Genomic DNA, 24817 nt, shown 5'->3' with positions numbered 1-24817 from the left:
TGCATAGTACTCCCTACCTCTGGTCTATATTTAATAGTAACTATTTTATTTCTCAGTAGTCCTGATTATACAAAAATTTCCACATCATAAATTACAAGCTTGTGCCCCTCAGTCAAGTGCCTGAGTGTGTGTATGTGTATACCTGTGCGTGTGTCTGTATGTGCATGTGTATGCCTGTGCACACATGATGTGAGTGACAGAGACTTCAGGACAGCTCCTTCATATCAGTGTCAAGTTTGCTGCCCTGTCTGCTGGAGGAAGGCAGGTCACGTTTACTACCCACCAGAACCCGGCCTGTACAAACAATCCACTCTAACCAGCATGTGTTAAGCTGTTAACATGAGGCAGGCAGGCGCCCAGCACATTCCTCAAACATCCCAATGGGGGGGATGTTATAACTTCCCAGTTTACAGCTCAGGAAATTCAAAGAGGCTAAGGAGCTTGTGCAAAGGTACACAGCTGACAAGAAGGTAGCAGGGCGGGCATTTGTGCCAGGAGGCCCCAAGCGCATGTTAGCGGTCCGTGAGTGGGGTGTGAGCACCCTGATTCCAGAGAGGTTCCCAGGAAAGAAACAGAGACACAGAAGAGAGAAAAGCACAAGGGACAGGCACCTACCTGCTAAACTTAGTGTGCTGAGGACGAACTGGGTGCCATACAAAATCGTGAAACAGCAGTCTTCTCTGTGGCGGACCGTTTTTGCACGCTCAAAATCCTTGGAGCATTTCCCTGGGCGGATCTCCTTTATTTCCATGATGTCCACTAAAAGAAAAATAAAAGCAGCTGATGAGAAGCGAATACTCACTCTCCCCAAGGATGCAGCCACCTTCCTGTACTCCAGAAACAGCTCAGTGCCTTCATTTTCCAGAAGGGACCCCAAGGCTGCCTCTGCACCTGGCCCCCCATTGGGCCCAGTCCTTCTGGAAGTGGACAGGTCACAGAGCCTGCCAGGTGCCTGCCACCTCCCCACAAGCTACTGGGCTGAAGGTTCTTCCCAGCCCCCCTCCTGAGACTGGTACATTCTAAGAAAGGACAGTGGCCTGTTGTAATATAACTTAAGAGTTGGGGAAAGAGACATCTTCTACGGAAACAACAGACAGAACTGGTGCCAAGGTGATCCTCTGGACAGGGCGAAAGGTCCAGCTGTCATTTAAAAGGTGATAATCTTTTCCCTTGAATCTCAAAAGCTACAAGTGCTCTCTGGCTCAATTCAACGGGGGGAAAGAAAAAAGGAGGGCAATGAATAACTGCTTCAAAGAAAAAGTGGCAGGACCCAGGGTGAGAAGAGATCAGAGGGGACCTGGAGACTGTACTGACTACTGGAAAGGATGTTGTAGACCGTAACTTTGGAGGACCCAGTGAACAGGGCCTCCCAGTATTGATGCCTCTAAAAGTCACCTACCCTTGAACCCAGCTGTCTCCATAACCTGCTTTAATAGAATGTAGCATGGATGATGCTGTGCCAGTCTGGGCCCAGCCCTTAAAAAGGTCTAGCAGCTTCCTTTCTTGTGCTCTAAGGGAAGCCAGCCACCAGGAAAGAAACCAGGTTACACCTGGAGCCCACCATGGTGTGTGGAGCCCAACCCAGCCTCGTGGAGAGGCCAGGCAAAGAAGAAGAAAGGCACCCTGATCAGCAGCCCCGCTGAGCTTCCAGCCAATGGCCAGCAAGTGGGGTGCCATCTTGGAAGTGGACCCTCTAGTTTCAATGGGCCATTCTGGCTGATGCCATGTGACAAGCCGCCTCAAACCTCCCAGCCCTGCCCAAATTGCAGAATTACATGCAGATAAATAAAATGGTGGTGGTTTTAAGGCATGAAGTGTTAGGACAGGTGGTCATACAGCAATAGGTAACAGAAACAAGGAGGAAATCAAATCCATCCTTCCTATAATCTTGCTGTCACATGACCTCTTACTCCTAGTCACAATTTGCCAGGCCAGGAGCACTACCTTAGCCAAGGGTGAAGCCCACAGGATGTCCAGTAAACTGTAGCCTGGCAGAAAAAAAGCTGGGTGGACCAGTCCTTTCCTACCCTTTCTTCAGCCAAAAAATAAAAGTTCCAGGACTCACTCCATGTACTCTCTGGAGGTCCACCCCTCTCCACCTCCCATGACAACAAGCCACAGAAGAGGCCACGGGGCCTAGGAATGACTCCTGCCCTGCTAGGAATGACCAAGTAGAGATAAGCATACGGTCCAAGCTGGGCCCGCTGGTATTAGCCTGGGACTTGTCTGGCCAGGCTAGTGGTAAGACTTCTGCTGCTGCTGTGGCCAAGCTGGAGAAGCGTGAGGCTGGGGGTAGCAGGAACCACCCCACCTGCCACACACACACAGATCGAGCCCTGGGTTCAGTTGGGCTTGAAATCATTTCTGCTCTGGGATGGGCTACTCATGTGAGTCAATAAATTCTCTTTTTTAGCTTAGGTAAGTTTCAGAAGGGTTTCTCTCACTTGCAACAAAAAGAGTTCTGGCTTCTGCAATTAAGTACTTGCCTTGAACAAGGAAACAGGAAAGAAAGGCATTCCTGCAAATGAGGAGTTAGGGAGATCTCTGCTTTGCATCCAGAAGGGGAGGCACTGAGAAAGACCCTTTGACCTGGAATTAAAGAAGAGGACAGACTCAAGTCCAGAAAGATGAACACAGGAATTTCAGGGTCAGGATTAAAAGGCAAGAAAGGCTCATGGCTGGTCACAGGTAGCAAGGGGAGGCAGTGGAAAGAAAGCTGAGAGTTCAATTAGGAGGAAGAGGGAATGGCGTAACTATAAGCTTCCTGCTCTCTCACCATGCGTCTAGCTAGCCTGAATATACTTGGGGGGGAAAATAGTCAAGAAACAATGTGAAAAGACTTTAAATAAAAACAGTTTGTTCTGTATCTTGTTTGTGGTGGTGGTTATCTCATAAAATTCCATAGAACTACACACCCAAAGCAAAACAAAAAACCATGCCTGTAAAAAAAAAAAAGGCAAAACCCAATGAAGGCCTGTAGTTCAATTGCCTGGTTTTGCTAAGCAACCTGTGGTTATGAATGACATCCTCACTGCAGGGGGCTGGATGACTGGCTCACAGCAATGCTGAACTAGCTTTACATTTTTTATGTGAATATAAACATTTCAAAATAAGAAGCTTTAAAAGTCACTTGGCAAATACAGGCAAATTTATTTGGGGGGGAGGGGGCGGGAGAGGGTGTTATCTCCAAATCTTTCAGAAAAAAATTTTAAAAGCATGCGCGTTTCCCTATCTCCCTTTTTCATGAATTTCCATTTTAAACACTTTCAACAAGTACTCAATTCAGTGCTATTAATTATATCCACAATCCCACCATCCATTATCAAAACTTTGCCATTCCCCCACATAGAAACTCTGTTCCAGTCAAGCATTAACTCCCCATTCCCCCACCCTGACCTGATAACCTCTAAGTGACTTTCTGTCTCTATGGATTCACCTATTCTAGTTATTTCATATAAGTGGAATCATAAAATATTTGTCCTTTTTGCCTAGCTTATTTCACTCAACATGACATCTTCGAGGCTCATCCATGTTATTGCATGTATCAGAACTTCATTCTTTTTTATAGCTGAAGAATATTCCGTTGCATGGACATACCATATTTCACTTATCCATTCATCCACTGATGGACACTTGAGTTGCTTCTACCTGCTGGCCATTGTGAATAATGCCTCCCTCTATGACCACTACTGTGCAAATATCTATTCAAGACCCTGCTTTCAATGATTTTGGGTAAATACCTAGATATAGGATTGTGGAGTTGTATGGTAATTCTATGTGTATCTCTTTTCCACAGCATCTGCACCATTTCGCATTCCCACTAACAATGCACAAAGATGCCTAGCTCTCCACATCCATGCCAACACTTCATATTTCTCACTTTTTAAATAACAGCCTTCCTAGTGGTTATGAAATGGTATCTCACTGTGGTTTTGATTTGTATTTCCCTAATGGCTAATGATATTGAACATACTTCCACGTGCTTATTGGCCATTTGTACATCTTCTTTATAGAAATGTTCATTTACGTTGCCCATTTTTTAACTAAGATATCTGTCTCTTTGTTGTTGACGTGTAGGAAATCTTTATATAATCTGAATATTAAACCATTATCAGATATATGGTTTCTCTGGGAGTCTTTCTTACCTGCTCTCTTTACCTTCATTCCTCAAACTCTCTATTCCAAGAAAAAAGAAAAAGAAAAATTCTCTTGGACAGATCCTTTTTATGTGCTGAAGTCAAAACCTTTTGGGAGGAAATTAGCATTGCTGATTTAACCGCTTTACCAATTATGGGAAAACATTAATGGTATTACGATTTGGTCTAAAATATTAGTCACATACTCACCCTACTGGCTGTCAGGCAAGACTCTTGTAACTAAGTAAACGTTCTTTTCTTTTTCTATGTAGTCTAGCGATGATAAACAATTCTGTTTCCCCATAAAATCTCTCTAAAAGTGAATCTCTGAATTGGCTTACTATGGGTTTTTTTTTCTTTGCAGCAAAATTCTAATAAAAACTGACACATGCAGATAACCAAAGACAAATGTTCAAACAATATAACACCATCTTCAGGCAATCACCAAGTCTTATCAATTCTACTTTCTAAATTAGTCTTGAACCTGCCAACTGCTGTCCAGCTTCACAGCCAATACCATCAACCAAGCCACTATTATCTCTTGCCTGGTCTGCTGTCACTTCCTGTCCCTGGCATTTTTATGGTATCCAGATAAGCTCCTGCTACTCCTGGGCTTCGGGGCTTCCAGAGGGGTCTCACTGCTGACAGGCAGCAGAACCAAGGTCAGGGCTGCTCAGCCCACCCACCCTGCCTACCTCATACCCCACCCCCCAGTGCCAGCCCTCACTCCTGCCCCCACCAGGACACCAGCAGGGGCTGCCAGCTCTGCCACCAGCGCACTCAGCCTACTCAGCCCCACATCCTCCTGGATCAGCTCCACCCACCTCCCAGCCTCAGAAAACCTTCCTGTACCTGCAAGCACGCAGGTCACGCGGCTCTGACCCCTGCACTTGGCAGATGAAAGGTCTGATTGGGCAACTTCGCGAGTTCACAGCTCTCTTTCCTCTGGACCATGAACTTCCTCCTACTCTTTCTCACTGCTCTCTCCATGCCTGGTAGAGTGGCTGGTACACAGCGGGGTGCCCGTCAATAGGTATAGACAGAGGCCACAAGACACAGATCCACACAGACAAAACAGAGACACCCAGGCTGGACAGAGAGGGGCAAGCCACCCAGCCAAGGAGGATGCAAAAATACAAACGTGCAAACATACAAAGACAGAGAGGTCAGGGGGGGAAGAGAAAGAAACAGATGCTCCAAGGAGCCCAGCAGCCCCAAATATCCACCCACCTCCCTCTCTGTCAACGTGAACAAGCATCCTTGGGACGCCTGCAGGCTCTTCCCTCGTTCCTCTCCCCGGCAAGCCCGGGCTCACCCACCAGGCTTCCAAGCATTAAGCATAAGCCAGACACCTGGTCCCGTCCTTTAGGCCCTCAGTGGCACAGAGCCTCACCTTGAGGGCACAAATAAAGGCTGTAATAAGAAGATAAATCTCTAACAAGCACCTAACTATTTGCCCAAGCACAGTGTTCATTTTCCCACACTGTCCTAAGTCAGGTTTCCTGGGGGCAGAGCCTGGGGCCCGGATGCATGCTCAGGTGCAGGGGATGCCCGCAGGAGGGCAGGGGGCAGGGCCAGGCATGGGGAAAGCTAATGGGCTGCAACCCCATGGGGTTCAGGAAGGGGGTACCACTGGAGAGGTGTTTCCTCCTGAAGGCAGAGGGCAGGGACACCCCAGGCACTACCTCCCGGGTTCGCAAGGGCAAATGTCCAGAGAAGCGCGGCAGTGACCCTCCCAGCGGCCTCTACCCTGAACCAGCCACTCCCATCCCACCACGAGGCAGAGGCAATGACTGTCCCTATTTTACAGATGAGGAAACTGAGGCAGGGAGAAGTGAAAGGTCACCAGGCAGCAAGCAGGAGAGCTGGGATTTGAACCTTCCGATTCTGCCCAGAGTCAAGCCAGCGGGTGCGGGAAGCAGCCCCAGAACCCGCAGTGGTCCTGTCACCGGCCCACACGGGGACGTTTTATCATCTCCTCCATGCTGGCCCATCCGTCATTTTCATGTCTGCCCCGTAAAGCCCGCCGCTAGCACGAGTCACTGTTTGCAATTAATTATGTTTTTCTCTCTCCCTCTTTATGCCCCGGGGAAACAGGGGTCCCGTGTCTCCTTCACACCCACAGCCTCCCCGGCGGTCACCCTCAAGCCCCAGGCCACATGTGCAGAGCTGCTCCTGGGCACAGGCCCCCCAAGGTCACGGTGCCCACTCCAAGCCGCCTTCAACGGGCCGGGGTGAAGGCCACCGCGAGCGGGGTCAGGGTCGGCACCGGCAGCCCCTTCCACGCCGGCTCGTTGCGCCCGTAATTCCCATGCTGCCCCCACGGACACGCAGGGGACGGAACGTGTGAAGGCCTGAAGTCCGAGTGTCCTCTCCACTTCGGGCAGAACAGAGCTGGGAGCTAGACACGTCCCACTGACTGACGAGGACACCTGCTCCGTGGAGGTGGGACGCTATGCTGGCGCTTCTGTACGCCGGGGACCGAGGGGATCGTCCATTAGAAGTTGGCTCTGGAATCCCAGCTACCAGCCTCCCCCCCCCCTCTCTCTCTAACATTACAGCCTTGTTGAGACAGAGTTCAGAAACCACACAATTCGCCCACTTAAAGTACACAATTTTGAGTTGTAATATATTCCCACATACATGCAGCCGCCACTAAAATTATTGAATGTTTTCATCACCACACATGGAAACCCTGTACCGTTTCACCATCACGCCCCATTCCCCCCAACCTCCACAGGCCCTGGCAACTGCCGAGATATTCTCTGTCTCTACAGATTTGCCTATTCTGGCATTTCATATAAATGGACTCATACAGTATGTGGCCTTCTATGTCTCGCTCTTTTCAACTCAGCATAAGGCCTTCAAGGAGCATCCACGTTGTCACATGTATCGGCACTTTGTTCCTTTTTATGGCTGAATAATATTCCTTTGTCTGGAAAGACCACATTTAGTTTATCTGGTCATCCACTGACGGACATGTGGGTCTCTTCCACCTTTGCCGATGTGAGTGCTGATGTGAGCATCGAGGTACGAGTTTTTGTGTGAGCACCTCTCTTCAATTCTCTTGGGCGTTTATCTGATCTATACCTGGGAGTGGAGGCCAGTCCTCTCTTGGCCACACCCTCAGAGTTACAAGTGCAATGGTGGGGTCCAGGAGCTGCTGACCAGCAACCCCAGAGGTGGGGATGTCACCTGCTGTCCGTGATCCTGAGGCTTGGGCCTCCCGTGATGAGAAGGCCACAGTGGAGCCATCGCCAAGCCCTTCACAACAGTCACCACCACTCCGCAGGCCCTCTGGGCAAGCCGTGGGCAAGTTCCAGAGGCCACCAGAGGGCTGGCCTCTGGGCGAGCACCCCCACTGTGGACCAGGAGCCCCAAAAACTCAGGAAGGAAGTCTCTTTCCACCAGCCGTGGTTTTCTCTTTGGTAATCACCAAAGCCTGTAGGGCCCATTGGGCATTTTTGTGGAAGTGCCCAGCATGTGGCCTTGCATCACCTGGGGGCACTCTGCTGAAGGACAGCTCCACCACCAGTAGGGGCACAGGACAAGAGGGGCCAGTGGCACTGAGGTGCATGCGAACCACCCTTCTGATCTGAGGCCTGGAATAAAACAGGCTACAAACGCAAATGTTCAGGGGGTCACCCAAGTCACGGGAAGCTTGGTGATTAGGAAGGTACACTGGAGACAGACTACCTGGGCTCGAATCCCAGCTCTCCCAGTATAACATGACAGGTGGCTTTGGGCAGTTACTTCATCCCTCTGTACTTCCATTTCCCAATGGGACAAATGAGGACAATAATAGTATTATCTGTACAGGTGTGTCAATTAAATTAGAGCCTGGCAATTTTAACTAGCAAAAATGTAGTAACTTTTATATACTTGAGTGGTAGTTACGTTCAGGTGTCAATTTGGCCAGGTGAAGGTGTCTAGATCTATTGCTGTGGACATGAGCCAATGGCACATGAACCTCATCTGTTGTTCATTACATCTGCAGTCAGCTAAGAGGCATGTCTGCTGCAATGAATGATGTTTGATTTAACTGGTTGGTGCTTAAATGAGATAGTTCAAGGTAGCACAGCCCAAGCAGCTCAGCATACCTCATCTCAGCACTTGCAGCTCAGCCCAGGCCTTTGGAGATGCAGAAAGGAATCACCCCAGGGAAAGTTGTTGGAACCCAGAGGCCTGGAGAGAAGGCCAGTAAAGATCACCCCGTGCCTTCCTGCATAAGAAGGAACCTCAGTTGAAAGTTAGCTGCCTTTCCTCTGAAGAACTAAAGAAATAAATCCCCTTTTATTAAAAGCCAATCCATCTCTGGTATGTTGCATTCCGGCAGCTAGTAAACTAAAACAACTTGGTAGCTATTATTTTTTTAATTATTTATGTAATTGAATATTGCTGGATGTCACAGAAGGCAGAAGAAATGACACAGTCTCTTAACTTATCTGTTGTGAAAACTGAGGCAGATTCATGACAATATCTTCCTGGCCAAAAGGAGTAAATGTAACAAAATAAGGTATCGGCGGCGAAGAGGATCAGACAGAGTCGAGAGACTATTCTAGAGGCTACTCTTCTACAAGCTCCAGGTAGATACTGCTAATTGCCATGGTTGCCAAACCTGAACCCAAACCGTTCCTGTTAACCCTGAAGAACACCCAGGGCTCCATCAGAGATAAACGTTGCATGCAGTGTTTACTTTTCAGAAACCTAAAACCATCAAATGATTCCTAGGCTAGATAAGTCCTGTAACCAGGGGTGCCAGTCTCTCTAAGAACATCCACCACTCCCATCCCCCATCTCATATTGTAGACACACCTTTACACCATGAAAAACTCAGGATGGGCACAGGCCAAATATCCCTAAAGATTGGGAGAAGGATCAAAGGAGAAGGAGGAATTATATCTGAGAACATAGAATTTAACAAATGAATATGACTACAGAATCATTGTATTGATATTTCTTTTTCATCTCCAGTGTCTTGGAGCTGCTAGAAGGAAAAACCTGAAATTGTGGAACTTCAACTCATGTCAAACTTTGAAATCTATTCTATAACTACTTGTTGAAATGTAAGTTAGATATTTATTCCTTTTTTTGTATATATGTTATATTTCACAATAAAAAAAAGTTTAAAAAAATTTGAGGCAGGTCCATATGTAGTGAAATGAAAAAAACTCCCTGACAACTAAGGAAATAGGAAACTGGATGTACATGTCTGTGTGTGAACAGACATGCACATGTGTCTGTACATATCATATACAGGTGACCTTCGCTGTCCAAATCTTAACTGGATATTTTCTAGAACCACTTGCAAGAACTTTTTTTATTTAAAAAGCACCATCTAGATCAAAAAACAGTTACAGGAATTCATGCAAGCACCATGCAAGCACCAACTTAAATATTTAAGTTGTAATCGGTCTGTAATAGGGAAGGAGCACACCAGAATTCTCCTTGTTGAAACTTGCGATCATTCCTAGAGTTTTATCCACACTACTGAATGCTTTTTGAGTCTTAGCGTTTGCTTATGACAAGCAAACCGCCAACCAGGGCCCATTTTAGATGGCATCTTTTCTATCTTTAACAGATTAATTCTCATCTCTGAGATGAAAATGGTTCAAGGTAACTGGAGGACAGAAGAAAATCATAATTCAGTACCAATACCATATAGCAGTCTACAAACTCTTACCAAATGTGCCCAGTAATGAGCTCATTCAAGCATGAAATAGTCAGGTATCTGTTGCTATTACATTCATGTAGAAATGCATGATGGATTGTTTCCTCGGAGTCGAAGAGCGTCGAGCAAGACTAGGGAAATGGGATCGCACTTTGGGTCGGTGGCAATACATCACATTGTACCATATGACATAATGTAATGCAGTACTGTCCAGTCAAATCAGTCTCTAACCCATGTTCAAGAAGGTGAAGAGAGATGCTTATATTGGTACATGTGCACGTAGGTGTGTAAAACCATGGGAAAAGGGTACCAAAAGCCGCCCTCCAAATTGCTAACAATTACTAACTTGTGAGAAGGGGGCAGATAAATAAAAGCAAAGGAGGGCTTACTCAGATTTGGTTGGAGCTTTTATCAGGGGAAAGTAGTCACTAAAAGGACTGACTTTGTTTGTAAAGTAGCCTGTGACCGTCAGAACTCAGACTCGGTGCCCATGCTTCCTGTTTGATGAAAGGAGCTAACACAGGTGCAAAAATGAGACCACATCTCTGCACAAACTCCCTCCCTCCCAGCACCCCTCTGAGCCCTCCCCAGGTCCAGCCACCCCTCACGGCCAAGGCTCTTAGAGTCTGCAAGGAAGGCTGGCAGCAGCTTCCTCCTCCCTACAACCTCCCTGCCCATCACCCCCAGTTGCCCACATCCCACTGACCGCTCCCTCACCCCCAGATGTGCACGGCCGGCCGACTGCTCCATCACCCCCAGATGTACATGACCCACCGACAGCTCGATCACCCCCAGATGCACATGACCCACCGACAGCTCCGTCACCCCCAGATGCACATGACCCACCGACAGCTCCGTCACCCCCAGATGCACATGACCCACCGACAGCTCCGTCAACCCCAGATGCACATGACCCACCGACAGCTTCATCACCCCCAGATGCATATGACCCACCGACAGCTTCATCACCCCCAGATGCACATGACCCACCAACAGCTCCATCACCCCAGATGCACATGACCCACCGACAGCTCCATCACCGCCAGATGTACATGACCCATGACAGCTACATCACCCCCAGATGCACATGGCCCACCGACAGCTCCTTCACCCCCAGATGCACATGACCCACCGACAGCTCCATCACCCCCAGATGCACATGACCCACCGACAGCTCCATCACCGCCAGATGTACATGACCCATGACAGCTACATCACCCCCAGATGCACATGGCCCACCGACAGCTCCTTCACCCCCCGATGCATATGACCCACCGACAGCTCCATCACCCCCAGATGCACATGACCCACCGACAGCTCCATCACCCCCAGATGCACATGACCCACCGACAGCTCCATCACCCCCAGATGCACATGACCCACCGACAGCTCCATCACCCCCAGATGCACATGACCCACCGACAGCTCCATCACCCCCAGATGCACATGACCCACCGACAGCTCCATCACCCCCAGATGCACATGACCCACTGACAGCTCCATCACCCCCAGATGCACATGGCCCACCAACAGCTCTGGTCCTTCCTCCTACACGCTCTGTATTACACCACTGATCTCTTCACGGACATCCCCAGGACCCTGTTCTTCACACTCCTGCTCCCTTTCTCCTCTCATTCGTGATTTCAAGCCCTTCACAGGTCACCACACACACAACACACAGAAACCTCTTCTTCCACCTCCCCAGGAAGGTGGCCTCTTTCCCCAGCTCCCACACCATCCGGTCAACAAGCTTAACCCAAATACCTTCACAGAAGGTCAAGGAGGAAATTAAGGGGAAAAAAGGCAGATGGCAGGTGTGGACATCTTCCCCATATCCTCCGCATGCCTTTCCTTCTCCCAGCGGTCAGTCAACCAGGTAGCCACCAAGGGTGGGGCTGAGGGACAGGATGCCCCGAGGAAGCGGGTGGACACAGACCCTGCCCTGGGGGAGCTGGGAGCCTGGAAGGGAAGACAGGGCCTGCCCAAAGCAGCACAGGGATACAGGACAGTCCACCACGAGCCACAGACCCCAACAGACAGCAATGATGTCTACAGTGGGATGCCTCCCCAGAGAGGAGGAAGAGGGAGGGGGGAGGAAGGGGGAGAAGGGGAGAGGGAAAAGGGAGAGGGGAGGAGGGGCAGGAGGGGGAGGGGAGAGGAGGAGAGGCAGGGGAGAAGGGAGGGGGAGGGGGAGAGAGAAGAGAGGGAGGGAAAAAGGGGAAGGAGGGAGAGGAGGGGAAGGGGGGCACACTCTGCCGAAGGCTGCAGTTACCCTGGCCAAGGGGAGAAGGTCCTCGGTCCAAATCCCAGCCCTGCTTCCCCAGGGGACTCGGTCCCCCACTCAGTGCCCTACTCAGTGCCCTATCCTCACCTGCAGACAGCCCGGCCAAGCCTCCTTCGCTGAATCACCAGGCAAACCAAATGGAATGGTCTTGGGTACAAGGCCTCAGGAGGTCACAGGAGGTCAAGGCCAGGGCAGCCGAGAGGAGCAAGGCCTCCTGTACACCTCTTGGTGGCACCCTCCCCACGCAGGTGGTTTCACTTTCAGTAGGAAAACCCAGGGCTGCCATCCACCCCAGCAAGGGACCCGACTTTAAAAATCCAAGGCTGTTGGTTTCTTTCACCTGCAGCAGCATCTGATAGCGGGGAAACAAGCACAGCTGACCACGAATTATACACAGGGCTCCTGAGCTGCAACACAGGAGAAGAAAAAGAGCCCAACTTCAGAAGAATCTAGAGATGCCAGTTTAAAGTCTGATGCGCTCACTTCCTGGCTGACTTACTTCTTCTTGCTTAGCCTCCAGATTGTCATCTATAAATAGGGAAGTAATACCCATCGCGTAAGCAAATATACCTGGAAGAACTTGGAAAAATGTCAGCTGCTGTGAGAGTTTTAGATATTAAAAATCATTTTCAGGTCTGGAGATGGGGATGAGGTTGTCATCATCTTAGTTAAAAAATGATCAACGAGACAAGAGCTGAGACTCTGCCATTAGGTAGGGGAGAATATCCTGACATGGTGCTTCCATAGGAAGAGACCTCCCAAGAAACATTTAAACAGTCAGGGATTTGTTACTGGAATGCTTCATGTCCATGCAGAAATATTCAATGCATGGTTTTATAAGTGTTTATGAGTGTTAAGCAATACTAGGGAAATCAGCTGGGGCTTCTCTCCCCTCCCAGGACTCAGTCCTCCCCAGGGAAGGAAGGAGAGGCTCTCTGATGGATGAGTCTGGAAGGAGGGAGTGGACATTCTCAGCAGAGCGTCCTACCCTGCTCTGGTCTGATCTCCCATCCCCTCAGGGACCACAGGCCTGCCCGGCTCCCAGCCACTAAAGCATCAGCAGTGCCAGGATGGGGAGGGTCAGAGGTCAGGGTTCAATTCTAAGCCACACTCTCTGGGCCACACTCTCATCAAGCATTGCTACTGGTCAGTTCCTCGAACTCAAGAGAGAACAGAAGTTGCTTTATGGACTTGCCCATTAAAGCCTCCAGCACTGACCAGTGCACAGTCCTTAAGTGCTCACTGTTTTGGGTTCCCTTACACTTGGGGTCTTCTCCCTCCTGCTGGAAATTAAGTGAACACAGCCCCAGGCATGTGACACCGGAGATGATTTTAAAAGGAGCCACCCTTTGCTATAATTTAATTGCTATGAATTGATTTTAATAAGTACAAAAAAGAATAAGCACCCGGCACCTCAGAAGGTATCAAGATTCCTTTCTAAATAAACTTTAGAGAAGTGAGTCCATTTAAATATATATATTAAGTATTAAAACAGTGCAGATGGTGGGCAGATATAACAAAGATCGCTAAGGCAGTAACAGAGGGACTACCTTAGACCAGCGTATTCAAATAGCTATTTCCTTTGCTTTAAACCAGTAATACAAATCAAAATTACAAAATTGCAGACACAAAGAGATATGAGGATGCTCTTACATTCAGAAAAAGATGAAAAGAACAAGTGTTGGTGACGATGTGGAGAAATTGGAAACCTCATGTTTTGCTGATAGGATTGTGAAATGGTGCAGCCACTGTCGAAGACAATCAGCGGTTGTCAAAAAGGCCATCCCGCTCCTAGGTACAGCCTCCCCAAAGAACGAGAGCAGGGAATCAGTTACGTGTACACCGATGTTCATTCACAATGGCCAAAAGGTGAAACCACCCAAATGTCCATCGAAAGACGAATGCAATGTTGCATGAGGTCTGCACACACAACAGAATATCACTCAGCCTTATAAGGAATGAAGGTGTGGTACGCACTACAGGGATGAATTTTGAAAACATTATTTTGTGTGAAATAAACCAGACACAGAAGACAAATAGTGTATGCCTGTGCTTATGTGAAACAATCAGAATAGGCCTATTCATAGACAGATAGTAGATTGCAGGTTCCCAGGCGCTAGGGGAGGGGAAATAGGGAATAACTGTTTAATGGGCACAGAGTTTCTGTTTGGCATGATGAAAGCTTTCGGTAATCGCTGTTGCTAATAACGGCAAAACACTGTAAATGTAATGAAAGCTACTGAAGTGTCCACCTAAAAATGTTAAAATGTCAAATTTCATGCCATATGTAATCACAGTATATGTTTTTTTAAATTACAGAAAATGCCCACATTATATGAAGACTCTATAAATATCTTTAAACGAGAATAACCATTTTTTATTTTTCTTTTTTGGTTGTTTTAAGAACCATATATGTTGCTGACACTGTTTCTCAAATTTTAGTCATCTGATCATCAACTTTATGACGTGTGCCAGATTTCATATTAATATTATTTATCTTTTTTTTTAATCAACTCACCTTTTTCACTTGAACCAGTACATTTTTAAGAATGATTTTATAAATCTTTGGTAAAAAAATAAAAAATTAAAAAAAACAAAATAAGTGTACCATTCACCACATATAACAGGAATTGCAAAATAAAATCAACTGAAACAGAAAAATATTATTAAACACTCCCTAGAAATGTTTGCCTGCTAAAGGCAAAATCCTGGGCATGCCTCTCTGTGTTACAAAGGAAAAGATGCAACTGCTGGAGGGGAGAGTGATGGTGAATTGACCTGTGTCAATTTGGCTAGGTTATAGTGTCCAGCTGTTTGGTCAAATACTGGCCTAGTTGTTACTGTGAGGGGATTTTGTGGATTTAAATCATTAGTCACTTGATTGCATCTATGGCTGACTGTATCTACAATTAACAAAGGAAACTGTGATGAGAAGAGTCCCCTCACACAAACAGCTTAAAGGGACAACTGAGGATTCCAGCAGTCAGAAAGACGAATTTCTATCTCTACTTCAGCCAGCCTGCAGCTTCTCTCAGGGAATTCGTCATCTTCTTCATCGGAGTTCCCAACTGGTTTTTTTTTTTGGAAAATTCTAATAAATACAGGGAGCAAAGTCCAGTTAGCCATGCAAATCCCAAGGATGGAGACAGCAGCTGGAGCAGGGTTAGCTGGGGGAGATCAGTGGAGGAGGGTCCTGGAGCATAGGGAGGGGTCTAGAGCTGAATCTGGGGCAATCACAGGGGTTCCACACAAACGTGTAAAAACTTCAGATGGACACTCACCATCTGTATACTTTACCATATGGATGTTTATCATAGGTATGTTGGCCTTTGATTAAAAAAATATTTACTACCTTTCAAAAAAGATGTTAAAATTTTAGAAGTAGAAAAAATACATGATCATCTCAATTGATGCAGAAAAGGCATTTGACAAAATACAATATCCTCTCTTGCTGAAAACACTTCAAAGGATAGGAATAGAAGGGAATTCCTTCAATATGATAAAGACAATATATGAAAAACCCACAGCTAACATCATCCTCAATGGGGAAAAACTGAAAACTTTCCCCCTAAGATCAGGAACAAGACAAGGGTGTCCACTATCACCATTGTTATTCAACATTGTGTTGGAAGTTTTAGCCAGAGCAATTAGACAAGAAAAAGAAATACAAGGCATCAAAATTGGAAATGAAGAAGTAAAACTTTCAGTGTTTGCAGAGGATATGATACTATATGTCAAACACCCTGAAAAATCCACAGCAAACCTACTAGAGCTAATAAATGAGTACAGCAAAGTGGCAGGTTACAAGAGCAACACTCAAAAATCTGCAGTGTTTCTATACACTAGTAATGAACAATCTGAGGGGGAAATCAAGAAAAAAATTCCATTTACAATTGCAACCAAAAGAATAAAATATTTAGGAATAAACGTAACTGAGGATAAAACAAAGCCCTATACAAAGAAAACTACAAGAAATTGCTAAAAGAAATCACAGAAGACCTAAATAAATGGAAGGGAATACTGTGTTCATGGATTGGAAGTCTAAATATAGTTAAGATGTCAATTCTACCTAAATTGATAGATTTAATGCGATACCAATTAAAATCCCAAACACTTACTTTACAGAAATAGAAAAACCAATAACCAAATTTACTTGAAGGACAGGGTGCCCCAAATAGCTAAAAATATTCTGAGAAAGAAAAATGAAGTTGGAGGTCTCACACTACCTGACTTTAAGGCATATTATGAAGCTACGTGGTCAAAACAGATGGTACTGGCATAAAGATAGATACACCGACCAATGGAATTGAATAGAGTGTTCAGATATAGACCCTCTCATCTATGGACAACTGATCTTTGATAAGGCAGTCAAGCCAACTTACCTGGGGCAAACAGTCTCTTCAATAAATGGTGCCAGAGAACTGGATATCCATATGCAAAAGAATGAAAGAGGACCCATATCTTACACCCTATACAAAAATTAACTCAAAATGGATCAAAGACCTATAACATTGGCTCTAAGACCATAAAACTTTTGGAAGAAAATGTAGGGAAATATCTTCTAAATCTTATAATAGGAGGCGGTTTCCTAGAACTTACACCCAAAACACGAGCATTGAAAAAAGAAAGAAAGAAACGTGAACTCCTCAAAATTAAACACTTTTGTGCATAAAAAAGCTTTGTCAAGAAAGTAAAAACAAAGACTACACAATGGGAGACAATATTTGAAACAATATATCAGAGAAAGGTCTAGTATCCAGAATTTATAAAGAGATTGTTCAGCTTGACAACAAAAAGACAAACAACCCAATTAAAAAATGGGCAAAAGACTTGAACAGACACTTCTCAGAAGAGGAAATACAAATGGCCAAAAGGCACATGAAAAGATGCTCAACTTCCCTGGCTCTTAGGGAAATGCAAATTAAAACCACAATGAGATATCATCTCACACCCACCAGAATGGCCATTAACTATAAAACAGAAAACAACAGGTGCTGGAGAGCATGTGGAGAAAGAGGCACACTTATCCACTGTTGGTGGGAATGTCAAATGGTAAACAGCTGTGGAAGGCAGTTTGGTAGTTCCTCAGGAAGCTAAATATAAAATTGCCGTATGATCCAGCAATACTATTGCTAGGTAGCTACTCAGAGGACATGAGAGCAAGGACACAAACGGACATTCGCACACCAATGTTTATAACAGCATTATTTACAATTGCCAAGAGATGGAAACAGCCAAAATGTCTATCAACAGATGAATGGCTAAACAAGCTGTGGTATATGCATACAATGGAATATTATGCAGCTGTATGACAGAATAAAGTTATGAACTATGTAACAACATGGATGGAGCTTGAGGACATTATGGCCAGAAACAAAAGTACAAATACTGTACAGTCTCACTGAAATGAACTAACATTAGAATGAACTTGGAGAATTTCAGTTAAGAACAGAGACCATTAGGAGATAGAAATAGGGTAGATATTGGGTAATTAGAGCTATAGGGGTACAGATTGTACAAAAGGACTGACTGTAAAAATTCAGAAATGGATAGTACAGCACTACCTAACTGTAATACAATAATGTTAGCACACTGAATGAAGCTGAATGTGAGAACAATAGAGGGAGGAGGCCTGGGGCACAAATGAAATCAGAAGGAAAGACAGACGATAAAGACTGAGATGGTATAATCTAGGGATGCCTAGAGTGTACAATGATAGTCCCTAAATGTACAAATTTAAAGATGTTTTTGCATGAGGAAGAACAAAGGAATGTCAATATTGGAGGGTGTTGAAAATAGATGGTAATTCATATTTTAAAACTTTAATGTGTGAGACTACAGCAAAAAAACGCTTATTTGGTACAAAATTTGTATTTTGACTAGTGCATTTCCAAATATAACTTATGTGGACACTTTAATTGAGCACCGTAAGTACATGGAACCTTGAGTAGGGCATGAGATTTTGTAGGTTTGTCCAGTGTGATGCCCCAATAAATCCCAGGATTTGAACAGTAAATTAAAAAGTATTTGCAAAGTCCCCTTGGGGGAATGATGAGAAAGGGAAAAATTTCAACTTCCCCATGTGGAGAATTCTTGATATTCTCGCAAGTGGTGGGGACAACCAAAGCAATAAGCCGAGCCCTCAATCTTGGGGTTTGTTCATATGAAACTTAACCCCGCAAAGGACAGGCTAAGCCTACTTAAAATTAGGCCTAAGAGTCACCCCCCAGAAAACTTCTTTTCTTGCTCAGATGTGGCCTCTCTCTCTCAGCAACACGACAAGCAAACTCACTGCCCTCCCCCTCTCTACGTGGGACATGATTCTTAGGGCTGTAAACCTTCCTGGCAACGTGGGACAGAAATCTTAGAATGAGCTGAGACTCAGCATCAAGGGATTGAGAAAACTTGCTCGACCAACAGGGGGAAAAAAGAAATGAGACAAAATAAAGTGTCAGTGGCTGAGAGATTCCAAACAGTGCTGAGAGGTTATCCTGGAGGTTATTCTCACGCATTATATAGATACCATCTTTTTTTAGTTAAGGTATATTGGAGAGGCTGGAGGAAAGTCCCTGAAAATGTAGAGCTGTGTTTCAGTAGCCACGTTTCTTGAAGACGACTATATGATGATATAACTTTCACAATGTGACTGTGATTGTGACAACCTTGTATCTGATGCTTCCTTTATTTACAGTATGGTCAGATGAGTAAAACATATGGATTAAAAATAAATAAATAATAGGGGGAACAAATGTTAAAATAAATTTAGTAGATTGAAATGTTAGTGATCAAAGAAAGGGAGTGGTAAAGGGTATAGAAAAAAATAAGGGAAACAAAAGCTAAAATATATTGGGTAGATGGAAATACAAGCAGTCAATGAGAGGGAGGGGTAAGGGGTATGGTATGTATGAGTTTTTATCTTGTTTCTTTTTATTTCTTTTTCTGAATTGATGCAAATGTAAATGTTCTAAGAAATGATGAATATATAACTATATGACGATATGGTAAGCTTATTGCTTATATATCAAGAATAGAATGATCATATGGTAAAAATGTTCATGTTTGTTTATCATGTTTAAAAAAAAAAAAATTTCAGAAGTGGAGCCGGGGCGGACGGGAGGTGGGTCCTCAAAGTGATGGGACAACGCGACAGCTTGACTTTTACAGTCGAAACTGTGAACCTACACATAATGTGAGAGTCTAGAACCAAACACACACACACACACAAACGTGGTATGTGCAAAAATAAGTACAAGCAAAACTAGGGAAATTGGAACAAGATCAGTGGACTGTATCAATGTCAAATCCTGGTGGTGAAATCGCACTACGGCTTTATAAAATGTGTGAATTGTGAGGAACTGGGCAAACTCGACAAGGGTTCTCTCTGTATTATTTCTTACCATGGCAATAACAATTTCAAGTTAAAAAAATACGCGAAGGGGGAGGGGAAAGAAGAGAAGAGAAGAAAACCAAAAGGAAGGAAGACAAGACCTATTATACCAAACAGATGGTCTCCCGAAAAGGAACTGAGAAGGGAATCACTTTCCCACCATTGATTCCACGCTCCTTGGGCACTGCCTGCGAATTCTGCTTTGCCGTGGCTCAGTTGCATGGCCTCTTCCCTGGGACACTGGAGAAAACCATTTCTTAACCACCTCCCACGCTGCTACTTCCTAATTCTATGAACCAACGCTGCACTCTGCCTCTCCCGGGGTCCACACTATTTCTAGCCAGGCCACAAATAGATGCTCGTGTGGCCCTCTGATAAGGCGTCATTGGAACCCAGAGGAAGCGCAGGGGCCCCTTCATGGGGCCTGGCAAGGGGGGCCACTCATTTGAAAAGGGCAAAGGTCACAGCTCCCAGAGACTGATAGGAGCACAACTGCTACGAGTGTCCACGATGGGTGTAAGTGTGCTCAGTGAAAGAGTAAATAAACATTTACTCTCCTTTTAACCACGGACTTTATCCAATCGTACCCTTCCCTTTCTTTCCTCTAACCAGTGGCACTGCACATACAGTCTTCTCATCATTTGGATTTTATGGTTTGTCTACTTTTATTTTTTACAGAAAAAGAGAGATCTAGAGGCTAGACTAAACCTCTAAAACGTCTAGACTATTATCTTGCCTTTGACCAGTTGGGACAGAGAAAATTCTATGTTTGACTGATCATGAATCCTCCCATGGAAAACATTGGTCCTCATTTTCCCAACCAAAGAGCTTTTGGCTTTAGAGAAAAACAAAGAGGGGGAAAAAAAAGGATGAGAATCTGCATCTAGATAAACATTTAATATGTTATCAGGCAGCCTGCCAGGAATTCTGACACATGGACACTTATGTGAGGTTGAGCTGCTTGTCTCCATTCCACAGATGGGGAAACTGAGGCAGGGAGTCAACAACTTGAAGAAGATTGCATACTTTGAGCTGGGATTTGAACTCAGGTGGCCAGACTCCAAAGTTTCTTAATCCCTTAATGCTCTCTTAATCATTGCTTGGGGCCTCAAGTTCCCTCCCTGCAGCTGGTCCCTGACCAGAAAGCAAGAACCTCTGGGCCCCAGAAGTGCCAATAAGGCTGGTGCAGACAGGTGGGCCAACAGAGCCAGCAATTAAGCAGCACAGAGCCAGCTTTGGGTCTCACCTTTGCCAGTAACTTACTCTATGACCTTGCCAGAGTCATTTTCCTTCTCTGGGCCTCAGTTTCCCCATCTGAAATGTTAGGATTGGGCCAGCACTGGCTTTCTGTGAGTCCCTGAGGGCATAAAAACATTGGTGGACATTAATTTTGGCTGAAAGTTTGGGACCTTCCCTCTGGTCCCTGGAGAGAAAAGATAAATGGGTAATAACAGGTCGCTCTTATTATTTTCATTAGTCTTATTAACAGTTGTCATTTACTGAGTGTGCAATGTGTGTGAGGCACTTTATTAATTGCTTAGCCCTACGATATACATGTCATCATTACACCAGTCTTACAGATGCAAAAACTAAGGGTCAGGGCAGACAAGGAGCATGTCCAAGTTCACACAGGCAATCAAGGGCAGAATCAACACCCAACCCCAGTGGTCTCCACCCCCACCAGTGGCCACCATCTCCTTCTACTGAGAAAAGCAGCACCCAGGAAGCCAGGTGGCAAGCAAGGTGCCCCCACTGGCCCCATGGAGTCTAACCCCAGAGAGCAGATTATAGCAAAGACTTTGCCACTTGAGCCACACAATTAGTCTCTACAAGGGACAAAAGCCTCCCCCCAATCTACCCGAGAGAAATGAACAATTAGCAATGAAATGAAAAATCATCTTCAGCTCAGAGCCAATGGGCTGGAGGAAGTGACCAAGGACTGGTTACAGGAGAAGCTCCCAGACAAGTGGCTCCGAGATTCCTTTGGAAGGGGAGCTATGCCACGGTCCCCATGCCCTTGCCCAGCTCGGTCCTGCCAGAGCCATCATCTCGTGAACCTCTAAGAGCAGCTGCAGCTAAAGCAGTTCTGAGGACCTGTAGCAGGTCCAGCCCAGGCCGAGGACATCTCCCCAGCCTTCTGGGGTGGCCACTGTCATCGTCTCCATTTTGCAGAAAAGCACCCCAAGGCTCAGGCAGACCAGGTGAGCTGGGGTCTGAGCCCACCACACACGCTGCTTCCAGGGTTCCTAGCGATTCCACCAGTGCCCTGCAGGACTCCTGCCAAGATCAAGTTCGAGGCAGAAACACCCTATGTGGAAGGAGCACAGGCTGAACCCTCCTTCCTGAACATTCACGAGGTGGCAGAGCCAACCCCACCTTCTCCTTAGTCCTCCTGCCAACACTGGGAAGAAATTCCCAACGTGCAGGCCCTGCTCGGGAAGGGACGTCCTTCAGTCGCGGCCAGTGGGGAGGGGTCGGGGGAGCCTCTCGCATCGCCTGCCCGCCCGGGACAGAGGCCTGGAGCCAAGGCGAGCCCAGTCGCCTCCCCTACCACTCCCAGTGCCCAGGGGCCGCTCGCAGTCACCTCTCTGAAAACCTCAGGTGGCCTGGCTAGGCTCCGGCTAAAGGGGAAGGGACCTTTCTTTGAGGCCAGGTCTGTGCAGGTGGAGACAAATGCCCAAAACAATTAGGCTCCCGAAGCCTAAGGAAGCCACTAAGAGGGTGGTAGAAACGCCTTTTCGCCTTGTTCACTAACAATCCCCAGGAGATGTGGGACTTCCAGACGCCCCCACCCCCAACCCACCGCAGCCGGAGGCCCCTCCCTCTCCGCCGCAGGAACGGGGCGCGCAGGACAGCAGGCCTGACCTTCAGACCGACTCACAGAGAAGGGGCAGGGAGAGGGGCTCGGAGGGACGTGGAACCACCACAGGAGGAGGCCGTGGCCCTCCAGGAGCCTTCCCGGCGCACCCCCACCACACCTCTGTCTGCAGCCCACCCAGACCTGGCCTAGACAAGCCCTCCTTATCTCGCAGAAGGGCTTTCATTCTCGAATGCCCCCTCCCCTGCCAGGGTCTCCCTCCCACTTCTGGACTTCCCCTTCCCCGCTTCCCAGCACGTTTTACAGTAATGACTCGTTCCCCAAGGTCACGGCCAGGCCTGGTGCCCAGCTGGGCATCTGGGGGCCCTCAGGTGGTTACTGAGTGGACGCAGGGGCCTCCGGCACTGTAACCCGGGCTCCCTGCTGACTTGCAGCTCACTGGTCCCAAGGGGAGCAGGGAGAGGTCTCTGCCTCGCTCTTCAGCTTTGCATAGCAAAGCCTGGTCCCCACCACGCATTAGTCAGCTGAATATCAGACTTCCCACTGAAGTTTAATTAAAATGGCAAATTCTGCCCCAAAGAGAAAAGAAAAGCATGCACTAGGGAACACATCCCCACTTGCCCAAGGAGAGGCCTGAGGCCGAGGGGTGATAAAACTGCCCGGCACCAGTCAGGCCTGCCTGCCCAGGGGACAGAAGGCCTCAGGCTGCTTCACCTCTGCAAATGCATCTTCGCTGTGGTTAGCAGCCAGCCCCTTCATTTCCCCACCAGGCTCAGAGTTTTGCAAACCAAGGTTGGAGGGGGCAGGGGGTGAGGACACCGACGCGGCCTCCAGGCAGTTCCTGTTACAGGGCCTTAGCAGGTGAGTATCTTCCTTCCCTTGCAGAGAGTGGGACTGGCCCAGAGTAGCTGCAGCTCCGGCCCAGGCATGTGCACCCCAATTCCAGCCCAGGGGGTACACATGCTTGTCTGGCCACGCAGCTAAGGTTAAAGCCCATGCCTCCCACCTCCCCAGCATCCCACAGGACCCAGCGTGGGGTCCCAGCTAGAGCACAGAGCCAGGCAGATGTTCCACTTTCAGCTCTACCACGTCACAGCCACCCACTGCCCACACCTCCGGCCTGATGTGCCCACCTGTGAAATGGGGACAATCAATGGGGCTGAACAAGAGTTTGAGCAGATGACAGTTCACATTTCAGTGCTCAGAGGGGTGCCTGAGATAGAGCTGGTATTCAAATGTCTGTTGCCATGGTGATGGTAACGTCCACTCATCCACTCATTCATTCAACCGTAGGGCATTTGCGCCTGGCACTGCTCTAGGCACAGAGCACACAGCAGTGAACAAAACAGGGCAAGCCCCTGCCTTCGTGGAATTGCATTCTAAGCAGAGAGATAGGTAGCAAACAATAAACACATGTTGCGTCCGGCAGAGGTAAGTGCTGTAACAATTAAACCAAGGCAGGGCAAGGCATGGGGAGTGACGGCGGTCTGGAGGAGCTCCCGTAGGTGTGATCAGAGAGGGCTCCCCAGAAGAGGTGGCATCTGAGCTGAGGCCCTGGGGGAGGAAGGCTCAGAGCTGCACAGCTGCCTGGGGGAAGTTTGGTCTTCACTGAGAAAATTGCAAGTGCAAAGGCACCGCGGTGGCAACATGCATCCTGTGGTCTGGGAAAGGGAAGGAAATCACTTCCTGGGACATGCTGCCTGCACACCCTGAAGATGCTACGGCTCCCAGTACCTGCCTGCCTCACATCTCCTGCCGCCACACTCCAGTCGCCTCAGCCCTGCCCCTGGATACCTGGATACTCAGTCATTCTACCCACCTGGAAGGTGTGGCTGGACTCTCTGTTGTTTCACCTGCCTGGAATCTACACATGTCCACTCTGGTTCCCCTACCTGGACCCTACATCTGGACACCCAGTCAAACCCTCCCAGTTCACCTTCCTCATCCCTCTCCACCAACCCCACCGCCACCCAGTTCCTTTTGGAGCCCTCTGGGGTCTGCCGTGGTCCCTGGTGAGTGGTTCTGCCCTTATTTTATTCAGTTCTGTCTCCCCGTCCTTAAAGAAAGGAACTGTCCCACGGATTTTTGTAGCCACAGAACCCAGGAAAGTGCCAGGTAGGGACTCAGTCAAGAGGTGAAACAAGATCCCTGGAGAGCAATTTGGCAATCAGGTTACACTGAAAACGCGCCTTCCCTACCACCCAGCAACCCCAGCCACCGCCCGGCACAGGCCCACAAGCAGCTTGCGGCAGCAGCACTTGCGACTGCAGAAGAGCAAGGGAGCCGATGTAAATGTCCATGCTGGCAGGCTGACCACTGCCCTCAGCGGATGACTTGGCAGCAATTACAGAGAAAGCAGGACACCTGTCTGCACGGATCTAGATAAATCAAACAAGCTGTTCCATTTGCTAAAACGGCTGGAACATAATACACCAGAAATGGGTTGGCTTTTCCAATAGGGATTTATTAGGTTACGAAAGGACAGTTCTAAGGTCATGAACATTTTCACATGAAGGCATCA

The 24817-nt window shown here is 47.3% G+C and overlaps 1 protein-coding gene across 2 annotated transcripts in view; it reads right to left on the bottom strand.

Annotated features, from left to right (window-relative positions):
• Window positions 1-24817, bottom strand: part of PLCG2 (phospholipase C gamma 2) — a 172712-nt gene that overhangs the window by 102441 nt on the left and 45454 nt on the right. For both annotated transcript variants that reach the window (XM_077133130.1, XM_077133129.1), the window contains one exon: window positions 616-759. In XM_077133130.1, coding sequence (XP_076989245.1) covers window positions 616-759 — 144 coding nt within the window. The remainder of the gene's footprint in view (window positions 1-615; window positions 760-24817) is intronic.

Source organism: Tamandua tetradactyla, chromosome 16, assembly GCF_023851605.1.
Source record: "Tamandua tetradactyla isolate mTamTet1 chromosome 16, mTamTet1.pri, whole genome shotgun sequence".
In the NCBI taxonomy this organism is placed as follows: Eukaryota; Metazoa; Chordata; class Mammalia; order Pilosa; family Myrmecophagidae; genus Tamandua; species Tamandua tetradactyla.
The sequence above is the reverse complement of the archived record's forward strand: the minus strand, read 5'-3'. Positions and strand labels throughout refer to the sequence as shown.